Genomic DNA, 15364 nt, shown 5'->3' with positions numbered 1-15364 from the left:
TCATTACTCCTTTTCAATTCTAACATAGGCAATTTAAACAAGGCTTCAGAATGTGCATGTCCGTATCTCTCATGCCACAACCTAACCTGCCCAACACTTTTAAATACTACATTGTTATTACATTCTTGATCTATCATTTGATCACAGTCACTCACAGCTACAATATCATTTCTCCCCTCTATTTGTACTACATACACATCATTCCTCCTGTTTGCAACAAACAATGTTTCATCTCCATTCTTATCTACAACCACTGCTTTCTCACCTGCAAATCCTACTTTGAAACCTTTGCTGGTTAACTTACCAACTGATATTAAATTTGCACCTAAGTTTGGTACATACAACACGTCTGTAAATGTAATTGTCCATCCTGTGGACATTTTTACTTTTACCTTACCTATACCTTTAATATCCAGCTTACTGTTATCTCCTATTTCCACATTCCCAGTTACATTTGTTAACATGTCTGTAAACATCTCCTTTGTTGGACACATATGATGGGACGCACCTGAATCGAACAACCAATCTTTAATTTTCTCAGCTCCCACAGAAACGACCATGCTCATCGCCTTATCTACTACATGTATAATTTCTGAGCTTACCAGTTTTCCACTCGCATTCACTGATTTACTCTCCTGCGATGGTTCGTCACTCTTCATTGTTGGACATACTTTTGAATAATGTCCTGACTTACCACAATTGAAGCACTTTTGGGTACTGCGACAATATTTAGATACATGTCCCTGTTTACCGCAATTGTAGCAACTATATTTTCCTCGTCCCACGTCTTCTTTCTTGATATCTCGCTTCTGTTGAACAACCATGGCTTGAGCTTCATCCTCCTCACGTTTTCCAGTGTCATAAGCCTTTCCTCCATTTTGCTGAAGTTTCCTTCTGCTTTCCTCCGTGAGTAATCTCGCCTTCACCTTCGAGATGGTCAGTTTCGCCAAATCAGCTTCCAAGGAAGGTATACAAGCTGCATATTCCTCTGTAAGATTTCCGATGATCATTCCTGCAACTTGTTGATCTGTGAATTCGTATCCGGCTTTACTAGTTCTCCTCCAAAGTTGATTAATTTTTGCGAAGTATTCTTGAACACTCATGTCCTTCGGCTTCACAAAATGAGTTAACTGTTTCAAGGTCATAGCACCATTCACTAGCCCTCCGTCATTGCACAACTCGTCCAGTTTTTCCCATGCCCTTTTCGCTGATTCAACATCTGCAATGTCACTTTCAAAATCTTCTCCGACATATTTGAAAATAACCGCTAACGCGATCACATTGTTTCGCGCTCGTCGTCTCGTTTCCGTCTGAGGCAGTTGACAACCTGGCGTATCCTCGTACCCTATTACTGATTCCCATACATCTTTCAACAACAGCTCTTGTTTCACCTTTAATGCCCACGAAAAATAGTTCTCCACTGTAAGCTTGGCCACATTCCTATTCAGTGTTTCTTCACCAGTCCACGAGGTCGCCATTTTTACCGTCAATAATGTCACAACTTGCTTCGTCCGACGTTAATTCTCGTTGTTCAATTTCCACTTATATTGACCGAAATTTACTGCGGCGTTTTGGCGCTCTGGAGCTCTGGGCCCATAACCTGTTGAAAATATCTTCATTTCTGCTCGCTTACACCGCGTTTAGGGCAAAACTTATACCATTGAAACACCAGCTTCATAACACATCCATTTATTACGACCTGTTGACTACAACTGACTGACACACACACGCACATAGCAATTCAAAATGTCCAAAGACTATAACAAATGAAGATAAACCACTTGACTAAATTAATATGAATTACCAACACATAACCTCAATGTGTATTCCTAAAATATGTACAAGATATGATACATGACATTTTATTTTTTATGAGAAAACTTCAACATTCCAACAGTTATAGATAATATCTATCGCCAGGCTATTCGGCTCATTAAATAGGTACGTTCCCATAACAATGATTTAATTCATGACCTATTAGTAGATTGTCAGTAATTACCTCACCTTCTCTGGACATTATCACTGACACATCATGGCTGGCTCGTTTCCTTTTCCTGACATACGTATGGAGATTTTTCCACCCATTTTCCTTGCAAGAAAGTATATCTTTGATAAATTTGTCATGAACAGCTTTCTTTTCAGAAGCGAATTCTTTGGACAGTTTGTGAAATCTATTCATATGCACCGAACTAAATATCCTTTCGTTTTACACTTTCCTTACTTTCTTTTTAAGGCTCCTAATTTTCCTATTGTATTCTGGATCTCGGTTCCGTTTTAGTAATTTAAGGGGAACAAACTGCTCAGTAGCCCTATAATGAAATGTCGTATGGCTTTTAGTGCCAGGATATCCCAGGATGGGTTCGGTTCGCCAGATGCAGGTAGGCGACCTGCGCGTCGTGATGAGGATGAAATGATGATGAAGACAACACATACACCCAGCCCCCGTGCCGTAGGAATTAACCAATTAAGGTTAAAATCCCCGACCCGGTCGGGAATCGAACCCGGGACCCTCTGAACCGAAGGCCAGTACGCTGACCGTTCAGCCAACGAGTCGGACAGTAGCCCTATGAATAATATTAACGAAATTGTCCCACTTCACGTTTATGTGCCCGCCTTCTGATGCCCAGCTAGGAAATAATTGCTATAGAAACTCTTGTAATTTAAAGGGTCAGCTTTACTACACTGATATACTTTTATTTTCTCTTTATTATCTAGTTTAGTGTTTAAGGGATACCTAATATTTAATTCTGCAGCAGAGTGGTCGCAAATTCCTGCTGCTGCCATATAGTCATTTGGGCTTACAAGATAAACATCTAAAGTGTTGTTTCGTCTAGTAGGAAAATCGAATACCAAGCAAGGATCGCATGGAGCTCATTAACTCAGTAGGGTGCAGGGTGGGATTTACAGCCGGCTTCCAGGTCGCTTCCAAGAACTGAGGTCGTCATGTTTTGTCCCCAACTCTACTTGGGTAAATTCACCATCCCTAATTAGCTTGTTTACCGAGACCTGAATGTAGCCCCTTCCCGTAGCCTCGCCAGAGCAGTTTATATCCTGAAGATGTAAGACACCTGCAATTATAAAACTTGTCTGCATATTGTTGTCTGTACACATAAGATCTTACAGCCTATCGAGTACCTAGAAGTTGTTAATAGGCGCCTTATATATTCCTACCGGGCGAGTTGGCCGTGCGGTTAGAGCCGCGCAGCTGTGAGCTTGCATCCGGGAGATAGTGGGTTCGAATCCCACTGTCGGCAGCTCTGAAGATGGTTTTCTGTGGTTTCCCATTTCCACACCAGGAAAATGCTGGGGCTGCACCTTAATTAAGGTCACGGCCGCTTCCTTCCCACTCCTAGGCCCTCCCTATCCCATCGTCGCCATAAGACCTATCTGTGTCAGTGCGACGTAAAACAAATAGCAATATATATATTCCTATTATTTGAATGGGGTTTGCACTCCCTTGATCCATGATTGTGACAAAGGGCCTAAATCTAGGGAATGGAGTGGGCTGTTAACATTTCATGCAGACAGGATTATCCGAAGGGCCCTAAAAGATAAGTATACAAAATTTGGTTCAGATTGGTGGAACGGAACGGTATGGATTTGTATAAGGAACGGAAGACTAACAGACATTCTGTGTTAAACTTTTCATTTCTACGTAACTACTATATACTACATCTACCCTAATCTGTTTGTCATATTCATGCTTTTGCCTACCTCTACCGTTCTTACCACCTACTGTACACTTCCCTAAAAAACCAACTGAACAAGTCCTGTGTGGCTTAAGACGTGTCCTATCATTCTGTCTCTTCTACTAGTTAAATTTTACTACATGGTTCTCCTCTCACCAATTGGATTCAGTATATCTCTTCATTCATGATTCGATTTACCCATCTCATCATCATCAGCAGATTCTTTAACACCACATTTCAAAAGCTTTTATTCTCTTTATTTCTGAGTTGGTTTTTGCTAGTTGCTTTACGTTGCACCGACACAGATAGGTCTTATTGCGACGATGGGACGGGAAGGGGCTATGAGTGGGAAGGAAGCGGCCGTGGCCTTAATTAAGGTACAGCCCCAGCATTTGCCTGGTGTGAAAATGGGAAACCACGGAAAACCATCTTCAGGGCTGCCGACAGTGAGGTTCGAACCTACTATCTCCCGAATACTGGATACTGGCCGCAATTACGCGACTGCAGCTATCGATGCACAGACGGTAAGGGATGTTGGCCGTGGTTTATAAAAGGATATGTCCCGACATTTAATGCAGGATAATGAAAAACCACGGAAAATTATTCTCAGGACAGCCGACGGAGGGGACCAGGCCCTCCGCCTCTCTTATAGTAAAAGTAGCTGCCGTTAAACCACTCTGTCTACTCTGCTCGGTGTATGCAAAAGTAATGAGTTGTGACATTTTAACGTTGTACCATACGGTGACGTTTAAAGCCCTGTTCATATTAGCTGTTACCCGCGGTACCCTCGCGTGGACTTTGTGATTCGATAAAAGTAATCGTTCCTCGGTACTGCACTAACATTTTCTGAAAATTCCTAAAGTACAAAAACTCACCGAAAAGTTACGTTTCATTTACCCCAGTACCTCTTTGTAAAGGGGCTGCCTGGCCGAGGCGGTAAAGGCGTGCTCGGTTCGCCCGGAAGGACGTGGGTTCGAATCCCCGTCAGGAAGTCGTAAAATTTAAGAAACGATATTTCCACTTCCGGAGGTGCATATGGCTCTGAGGTTCACTCAGCCTACACCAAAAATGAGTACCAGGTTAATTCCTGGGGGCAAAGGCGGCCGGGCGTAGAGCTAACCACTCTACCCCATCACGTGCCGAGGTTAACAATGCTGGAAGCCTTTACCTTCCACTCCTCCAAGGGCCTTCATGGCCGTGACTTTGCTTTGATTTGCTTTTACCTCTTTGTAAATCACGTTTGTGGTATTGCCTTTTGGGGCTAACTTCTAAGATGACGAGGCTACTGGAACGTGCGACCTAGAACTGTTCATGTGAGAAACAGTCCTCTCATAAGTCGAGAAAAAATACATGTTTATTTAAAACGGAGATTCCAAATACGAATTTTCACGCCTGTAACATATTAAGTTTTTGAGATATACCGTAGATATACTTATTTTAAAAATTCACGCCCTATTTCAATTCTTTTCACCCCATTAAGTGGATTTTCCGAAAACGAAGTAAATACCTGTTTCTTTACTTTTTAAAGGAGATTCTATGTACCAATTTTCACGTCTCTAACATGTTAAATTTTTGAGATATACCATAGATATACTTATTTTAAAAATCCAAGCCCCCTTTCACTTCGTTTTACCCCTTTAAGTGGATTTTCCGAAAACAACAAATACGTGTTTCTTTATTTTTAACGGAGCTTCCAAATACCAATTTTCACTTTTGTAAACTGTTAAGTTTTTGAGATATAAATATACTCATTTAACCAATTCATTCCCCCTCGCCCCCTTAGCGACGGAATATCCAAGAATCCTTCCTTAGTAAGCACATACACTGTGATATAAATACATCCTCAACATTTCATTCCTTTATGTCCAGTAGGTTTGGCTCGGCGATGATGAATCAGTAGCGAGAAACCCGTGCTTCGCTACAGTTTTAAACTGGAAGTTTTTACTCAGAGTTTTACATTTTGGAGAGTCCACTGTCAGCTGAGCATGTAAAATACGCCCTCAGTTCGTACGTCAAACGGCTTTTGGGGAATGATTATTTATTTTCTGATCTAACACTCATATCAACCCCCATACTGAAGAATTTGAATATTTTAAACCCTATCTTATTTAACATCTAGGACGTAAAAGCGATCAACCTGTGAAATTTTAATTTTGTACGTCGAACAATAATGGAAGAATGAATGCTTTTTATAAGGGGTGAATGTTTTAAATATTTATTAACATCTAGGATATAGAAGACCACCTTCATAAAAAAATAATATGTTCTTGCCTGAAACGATTTTAAAAGAACAGATATTGTGTTTCTGAGTGTCAATCATCATCTAAACCCCCTAGAGGAGAAATATTTTGAAGTACTGTATATTATATTTTACACCTAGGACATAAAAGAAGACCCTTCTTATAAAATTACAACTTTGTACATCAAACGGTTTTGGAGGGATGAATAATTTCGTTTACTGAGTTAACTCCATTTAACACTTCAGGGGCGGAACGTTAAAATGTATTTCCTATATCACACCTAGGATTTAAAATATATACAGCTATTTGGAATTTTGTCTTCGTACGTTAAACCGTTTCGGAGGAAGGAATGAATATATTTATTTTCGGATCTTAACCCCTATTTAACTCTCTGAGTGGTTAGATTTCTTTCAAACCTACTGTTATTTAACACATAAGATATCATTTGAAATTTTAATTCGCAATTCAAACGGTTTCATATAAATGCATAATTCTGTCATCATTACTCACCTCCCCCCTCCAGTCAAAACCCCTTTGGGGTGTATTGTTTGAAGTCCACTTCCTATTTGTACCCTCATAAAAATAATTCAACTCGTTTTACACCTTCTTAAGTCAATTCCCCCCAAAATGTGTTTTACTTTTTTTTAAAAAAAAGATTCCAAATACCAATTTTCACGTCTGTAACATCCTTCGATTTTGAGATATAAGTATTCTCATACAAAGAATTATACTAATTTTTCAATTCATTTATCCCCCTTAACTGGATTTTCCGAAAACAGAAGAATACGTGTTTCTTTATTTTTAAAGAAGATTCCAAATACCAATTTTCACGTTTGTAACATCTTCGGTATTTGATATATGCGTATCCTCATAAAAATAATTCAACTATTTCTTCACTTCTTTTCACCCACCCCACCCTCTTAAGTGGACTTACCAAAAAAATACGTGTTTCTTTATTTTTAAAGAAGATTCCAAATACAAATGTTCATGTCTGTAACATCTTGAGTTTTTGAGATATTAGTATCCCCATAAAAGGAATTCAATCTCTTTCTCAGCCTCCCCCCCCCCTCCCCACTTTAAGTATTTTCCGAAAACAAAAAAATACGTGTTACTTTAGTTTTGAAAGATATTAAAAATACAAATGTTCACGTCTGTAACATGTTAAGTTTTTGAGATATACTGTAGATATGCTCGTTTTAAAAACTTACCCCCTTTAACACTTCCCCTTAAGTGGATTTTCAGAAAACAAATTATGCGTGTTCCTTTACTTTTCAGGAGATTCCAAATACCAGTTTTCACGTCTGTAACATGTTACGTTTTTGAGATATACTGTGTGTAGAGATACTAATTTTAAAAAGTCACCCCCTTTGTCACTCCTGTTCACCCCCCCATTAGCCCCAGGGGCTCTGAACTTTGGAGCGTGGATTGGCGACCACGGGGCCCTTAGCTGAGTCCTGGCATTGCTTCCACTTACTTGTGCCAGGCTCCTCACTTTCATCTATCCTATCCGACCTCCCTTGGTCAACTCTTGTTCTTTTCCGACCCCGACGCTATTAGGTTTCCGAGGGCTAGGGAGTCTTTCATTTTCATGCCCTTCGTGGCCCTTGTCTTCCTTTGGCCGATATCTTCATTTTTCGAAGTATCGGACCCCTTCCATTTCTTCTCTCTGATTAGAGTTAAATAGAGGATGGTTGCCTAGTTGTACTTCCTCTTAAAACAATAATCACCACCACCACCATCACCCCCCATTATATACATTTTCCAAAAAAAAAAAATACGTGTTTCTTTATTTTTAAAGGAGATTCCAGATACCAATTTTTTCGTCTTTAAACTGTTAAGTTTTTGAGATTAGATACACTCATTTTAAAAATTCACCCCCTTAGCGACGCAGTATCCAAAAATTCTCCCTTAGTAAGCATCTACAATGTAATAGGTATAAATGTATCCCCAAAAATTTAAGTTCTTTATGTCCGGTAGTTTTGGCTCAGCGATGATGAATCAGTCAGTCAGTCAGTCAGTCAACGTATGTTATTTTATAAATAGATAGATAGATAGATAGATAGATGAAGGACTGCTTCTTACTTGGTATGCTCTCCTCAGTAGTGCTGGACGGGTGGATGAACTCGTAGGCGGTCTTGGAGCCGAACTTGAGGTACGGATCGGTGATATCAGCGTAGCAGTAGTCGGTCTTGTTAACGGGCAGCGCAGCGGCGCCCAGAGCCAGCAGCAGAAGTAAACACGCTTGGACTACAGCCATGATGGTCACTGATCTTGTGTTTGTCAAGTGCTTGCTTATATACCGCTGTAGCGGTACCCGTGAATAAGATAACGTGGCGTAATCTTCATAGTAGGGCCGTATTTGAAAGTCTCATGCAGGTACATGGGTGACAAAGTTTTCCAACAATTGGGCCATGTCAAGGTCATAGAACACGTAGGTATAAATATCTGGTCCGAATAGATATGAAATTATATTATTGATATATCTTGGGGACACAGAACGCCCTATGCTTACAATGTTAAATAATGCATTTTATAAGGAGTATTTTCTCAAAACCGATTCCAGCTTCACATTTGACTTTCTTTTTTAACAAGTTGCTTTACGTCGCACCGACACTGATTGGTCTTATGGCGACGATGGAACAGGAAAGGGCTAGGAGTGGGAAGGAAGCGACCGTGGCCTTATGTAAGGTACAGTCCAAGCATTTGCCTGGTGATAAAATGGGAAACCACGGAAAACCATCTTCAGCGCTGCCGACAGTGGCATTCGAACCCACTATCTCCCGAATAATGGGTACTGGCCACACTCACAGTAAGTGACTGCAGCTATCGAGCTCGGCTACTACACATTTGAAATTCGCACAGATTATGCCTGCGTATCTTGGCTCGGTAATAAAATGACGGTTTAAAGATATATGAATTAATTTCCGATTTTTGATTGTTCATGTTGAAGTAAAAAAAAGTTTGGCATTCCCCCAACCCTCCCACTTTTTCTCCAATAAAATCTCTAATATCTGATCTACAGCAATTATTTCTGCATGTGCACAACAAGATTATAAAGGAAACGTGAATGTTTGAATCCTATACTTTTCATGTATGTTTAGTCCTCAGCCCGAAGGCTGGTTGGATCCTCAACAGGTCCGCCATCAGCTGTCATAGATGGCCTAGGCATCACTGAAGAGGCGTACTAGGGAAATGAGGAGTGAGGTAGTTTCCTGTTGCTTTCCTCACCAAGCCAGAAGTTGCTATTACATATCAGTCTGCCAAGCCCACTGAAATGCATGCACCAACCGACCCTATGAACAATATTTTCACACCATTCATAGCAGGGACTGGCTGTAGAAGGAATGGTATTACTAGCATCACTCATACCTCAATCACTTTCATTTTGTCAAAGCCAAGGATAAAGCTGAGACAGATCAATCATTTAGGAAAAGGCTAGGAAAGCAACAGATGGGGAATCTGCCACCTGGGCGACTGTCCTAAATGCAGATCAGTATTCATTCATTCATTCATTCATTCATTCATTCATTCATTCATTCATTCAATGAAAGTAACAAGATTGCTCTAGCCCATACCAGAAGACATAGTGCACTGTAAACACTAGGTCCCGCCAGCAAAGGCATATACTTTTCATACTAACTGAAAAAGTGTTAATAATAATGTTATTGGCTTTACGTTCCACTTAACTACTTTTATGGTTTTCAGAGACGCCGACGTGCCGTAATTTAGTCCCCCAGGAGTTATTTTACGTGCCAGTATATCTACCGACATGAGGGTGACGTATTTGAACACCTTCAAATACCACCGGACTGAGCCAGGATCGAACCTGCCAAGCTGGGATCAGGAAGTCACCGCCTCAACCGTCTGAGCCACTCAGCCCGACTGAGCAAATGCTCTTTGTGTATTTAAAAATAATAGCTTTTCAGGGAATTGCCTTTAAATGTAGGCCTAACTTAAAAGCGGTAGTCTATAGAATACCGACAAGTAACAACACTATAATAGTGTGTAATTTTCATTCCTTGTTTAATAATGTGTTTTTACAAGTATGCTATAGTGTAATATTTATATTGAACTTGTGTATTCGACAGACTGAACAAATTTCAAATTATATTTAACTGAGTCGACACTGGAAAAATATGGTTTCCTTCCTAACAAATACTTACCCGGAGGCCCCGGGTTCGATTCCCGGCCAGGTCAGGGATTTTTACCTGGACCTGAGGGCTGGTTCAAGGTCCACTCAGCCTACGTGATTATAATTGAGGAGCTATCTGACGGTGAGATAGCGACCCCGGTCTAGAAAGCCAAGAATAACGGCCGAGAGGATTCCTCGTGCTGACCACACGACACCTCGTAATCTGCAGGCCTTCGGGGTGAGCAGCGGTCGCTTGGTAGGCCAAGGCCCTTCAAGGGCTGTAGTGCCATGGGGTTTGGTTTGGTTCTTAACAAATAGCCTTTAAAAATCACAACTTCAGTGCACGCCTGCTCCATAGATTGGATCATCTACGCCTTCTTCCATTTCATCTTCTAACCTTCTCTCAGCAGCTGTCGTGACTTACTTGGCCTTGTGGTTAAAGTTTTTAACAGCTTTTCAGCACTTCTCAGTCTTTCTTTTCTCCTCCTCCTCTTATTTTTATTATTATTATATATATTTTTTACAATTTGCTTTAAGTCGCACCCACACAGATATGTCTTATGTCGACGATGGGATAGAAAAGGGCTAGGAGTGGGAAGGAAGTGGCCGTGGCCTTAAAGGTACAGCCCCAGCATTTGCCTGATGTAAAAGAGGGAAACCACGGAAAACCATCTTCAGGACTGACGACAGTGGGGTTCAAACCCACTATCTCCCGAATCCAGGCTTACAGCTACGCGCCCCTAACCGCACGGCCAACTATCTCGGTTCATCTCAGTATTTTCAAGTCGAGTCGCAGCATGACGACTATACTCGCAGTATGAGAGCTAATACTCGGCCCTAGTCTTTGCAGCATTTCACATCTTGTGATATTTGCCTGGTTAAATCATCCCATACCATAAACGGTCTTTATCCCCATAAACAGAGTTTTTGGTAAGCAGCTTCATATAAATGCTATTTACAGATGCATTTGGATTTTGCATACGACCATGGAGACACGTTTTCATAAGGTTAAAGTCTGACGGAACCTTGAAAATTGGTTTCATTTCCTCCATTGTAGCGTATGGCAGACTGTGGGGACGACTATAAGTTTCTCCTGTGTGAGAAAGAGAATCCACAAGGGATAGCTGCCCCAAAACAAGGAGTACCGTACGGTAAAAGCATCAAATTGACAGTACGTACTTAATGCCATTCCAATGTTCACACTTACATATCTTTTAATTTTGAAATTCCCCCGCTGTACAGCTATCCCCGACGAGCAAAACTTTATTTTTCTTTGCGTATATCGTAGGAATGGTGATTTACAATTGACAATGAATTACTTTCCTCTATTATACTTACACCAGCTGTCTTGGCAGATATTTCACAAATAAACCTGCTTCCATCAGTCTGACTGTCAAATTATCCATCCAGTGGGAATATGCAGCCTATGTATCATCTTACAAAGAAATAATAATTAGAAAACCTTGCAGAAGAAGAATTGTCATAATTTAGGCACCATTTAAGAACGCAGATTCACAATTGAAAATAAAATAAAAATAGAATGTTTCATTCATTTCTGCATTCCATGTCCCCTTTTCTAAACAAATTTACACTTCTTCTAGACAGTGGGGTCTGCGATGAAAGAGGTAATATTCTTTCTTTCTTTCTTTCTTTCTTTCTTTCTTTCTTTCTTTCTTTCTTTCTTTCTTTCTTTCTTTCCTAATTCGTTTACCGTCCAGGACTCAGCGAGGGACCCCAGCTCCATCGCCTCAAGAGCAGTGTCCTGGGACGCGAGACTTTAGGTCGGAGGAACAGCTGGGAAAGAGGACCAGTACCTCGCTCAGGCAGCTTCACCCGCAATGCTGAACAGTATGTAATAATAATGTTAATGTTTTTACGTCCCACTAACTACTTTCAGAGACGCCGAGATGCGGGAATTTTGTCCCGCAGGAGTTCTTTCACGTGCCATTAAATCTACCGACACGAGGCTGATGTATTTGAGCACCTTACTATACCACAGGACTGAGCCAGGATCGAACCTACTAAGTTGGAGTCAACTGTCTGAGCCACTCAGAGGCGGGCTGGATCATCTTACTAAAATACAAATAGAATATTTAATCGACCACATATGTGGTGTAGTGGTTAGTGTGATTAGCTGCCATCCCAGGAAGCCCGAGTTTGATTCCTGGCTCTACCAGGAAATTTGAAAACTGGTACGAGGGCTGGAACGGGGTTCACTCAATTCAATTCCCGGCTTAGCCATCCTGGAAGTGGTTTTCCGTGGTTTTGCCACTTCTCCTCCAGGCAAATGCCGGGATGGTACTTAACTTAAGGCCACGGCCACTTCCTTCCCTCTTCCTTGTATATTCCTCCCAAACTCCCCATCCTCCACAAGGCCCCTGCTCAGCCTAGCGGGTGAGGCCACCTGGGCGAGGTACTGGTCATCCTCTCCAGTTGTATCCCCGACCCAAAGTCTCACGCTCCAGGACACTGCCCTTGAGGCGGTAGAGGTGGGATCCCTCGCTGAGTCGGAGGGAAAAACCAAACCTGGAATGCAAACATATTAAGAAGAAGAAGAAGAAGAAGAAGAAGAAGAATATTTCATCAATTTTTACGTCCCGTGTCCCCTTCTCTAAACAAATGTACATGCCTTTTAGACAGTGGAGTCTGTGATATAAGATGTATAGTGGTTTTATAGTGGATTACTGTCGCTCTAACACATCGAAGATTTTCGGCGAAGCAAGGACGGGAAAATGATAGGATTGAGAATGTAGCGGCCGTGGCGTCGATTAAGGTACAGTCCCAGCAATTGCCTGGTGTGAAAATGGGAAACCACCGAAAATCATATTCAGGGCTGCTGACGGCGGGGTTCGAACCAACCACTTCCTGAGTGCAAGCTCACAACTACGTGACCCAAACCGCACGGCCAACTTGCTCGGTAATAATACTCCACCGGCGTTGATATTACGGGTATAAGTAACGACCAGACTCGTGGGAGCTTCGATGGGCAGATAATCTACATTAAAATGCGTTTTCATGAAGGCGAGAGCGTGTAAGTTCAGTCTGGCATCAATATTGAAATCTCTAGTATAAGCCTGAGCTCGCTTCACCACACTCGGCTGTCTTAACTACGAGGCGCTTCCGATAAGAATTCTGTCGCTCGGCACTGGTGATCTTGGAATTTCGATAAGCCGCTCTTTCTTCTGGAATGCGTTCGATAATTCTGAAGCCATTCATTGCCCATACGTCCCGACATTTTGCGACAAAGCAGGGGTCCCCATACTAAGGAAAACGTAAAATTAAGCCGCTTCCTCAAATGTGCTTAAAGTTGAAGGGCTAAAGGGCCCGAAAAGATTTCAAATTGTGAGTCTTGCATAGCTCTATCAAACTAAAAAACCAAATTTCAAAAATCACTTCGGGTCTAAATGCAGTTCCGGAAAAACAGCCTAAAATCGCTTGTTTGTTTATTCATTTTTTAAATTCATATCCTAGCCAAATTAACTTATTTACATAATTATTTTTTAAAAGTGTTCCTTGGTTCAATACGATCAGGTGTTTTTGATTTTTGGAAAATGTGTTCACCAAATGTAGTTATAAGGGCTTAAGTGGAACTCTGGATTGACTCACATTAGCGCTCGTAGTGCTAGAAAAAGACAAACTGCTAATCTATTCGATTGGATAACGGTGATTAAGAAAAGGATTGTGTCCGCTTCTGTGGTGTAGTGGTTAGTGTGATTAGCTACCACTCCCGGAGCCCCGGGTTCGATTCCCGGCTCTGCCACGAAATTTGAAAAAGTGGTACGAGGGCTGGAACGGGGTCCACTCAGTTTCGGGAGGTCAACTGAGTAGAGCTGGGTTCGATTCCCACCTCAGCCATCCTGGAAGTGGTTTTCCGTGGTTTCCCACTTCTCCTCCAGGCAAATGCCGGGACGGCACCTAACTTAAAGCCACGCCACGGCCGCTTCCTTCCATCTTCCTTGTCTATCCCTTCCAATATTCCCATCCCCCCGCAAGGCCTCTGTTCTGCATAGCAGGTGAGGCCGCCTGGGCGAAGTACTGGTCATCCTCCCCGGTTGTATCCCCCGACGCAGAGTCTGAAGCTCCAGGACACTGCCCTCGAGGCGGTAGAGGTGGGATCCCTCGCTGTGTCCGAGGGAAAAACCAACCATGGAGGGTAAGCAGATTAAGAAAGAAAGAAAGAAAAGGATTGTTATTTTTAAGAATAAATAAAGAATATACTCTCCTTTATCATACTTTACACAGTATTTACCCAAAATTCGTAGCTGATATCCCGAGGAGGTTTTCAACATTGAGTTGCTTGCCTGAAGGACTAGAATTATGGATTTTTCAAATATCCACTTTTATGAGTTCTTTACCATATACTTACAGAGGTCACTGTGATGCCTCATACACCGTTCGACCACCTCGGAATCCTGCGTTTCCCACTTCTTCTCCAGGCAACGGCCGCTTCCTTCCCTTTTCCTTGTGCATCCCTTTCAATCACCAATTCCCCCCCCCCCCCCCCACAAGGCACCTGTTCAGTAGCAGGTGAAGCCGCCTGGGCGAGGTACAAGTCCTCCCAGGTACTCCACTTGTATCCCTCGACCACTGATCTCTATATCTACCGACATGAGTAGTAGACCACGCGTCTCAACGGATATGTGGGAGGAGCCCAGATCCATTTGAGCAATTTAGCCCTTCGGCCTTGTCGGCCTTGAGTGCTGCTTTCGACAATTTGGTGGTAGGAACAGAACTGTGGTGAGGATGGTAGTGGCCTAAAAAAATGAGAGTCTGAACTGTCCAAGATATGGCCTGGACCCATATGGGTGAGAAAAAAGAAGTCCTGGGTCACTATATAGTGTCCAGTGGTTTCATCATTTCTCGTAGGAGGGAGTGGATAGTGATTCATAGTGGTGCACGGCCAGTAGGTGTAGAGTGGGGATGATGGTCACCCATCCAGTGGATGACCACTCCCAATGTTGCTTAACTGTCAGAACAATATAGAGAAGTATGCTAGCGGAAAGGGGCTGAGAGTAAGGGAGGAAGCCGGCAAGAAGGATTCGTGGCGGGTTGATTTACTTGGTTTAGGGGTTGGACGGGAGATAGCTTGGAAACGTGCATGGTGGGGTTAGTTAATAATTAATTGCTTGGCAGGCATGGTTGGAGTTACAGGGGTTGCTTGAAGAGCAATTAATTGCAGGAGGGTGGAGGTGTCTAGATTTATGTTCTGGAGCGGGCTGGCGTATTTGAGCACCTTTAAATACTACCGGACTGAGCCAGGATCGAACCTGCCAAGTTGGGGTCAGAAGGCCAGCGCCCCAACC

At 42.2% G+C, this 15364-nt stretch overlaps 1 protein-coding gene across 1 annotated transcript in view; it reads right to left on the bottom strand.

Moving 5' to 3' along the window:
* LOC136875975 (multiple inositol polyphosphate phosphatase 1) overlaps positions 1 to 8186 on the bottom strand; it is a 75053-nt gene extending 66867 nt beyond the window's left edge. The window contains exon 1 of the mRNA XM_067149590.2: positions 8012 to 8186. Coding sequence (XP_067005691.2) covers positions 8012 to 8186 — 175 coding nt within the window. The remainder of the gene's footprint in view (positions 1 to 8011) is intronic.
* Between the last annotated feature and the right edge of the window lie 7178 nt (positions 8187 to 15364).

The sequence above is a fragment of the Anabrus simplex genome, chromosome 6, assembly GCF_040414725.1.
Source record: "Anabrus simplex isolate iqAnaSimp1 chromosome 6, ASM4041472v1, whole genome shotgun sequence".
NCBI classification, from domain to species: Eukaryota; Metazoa; Arthropoda; class Insecta; order Orthoptera; family Tettigoniidae; genus Anabrus; species Anabrus simplex.
Note: the sequence above shows the minus strand (reverse complement) of the source record. Positions and strands in the feature narration are given on the sequence as shown.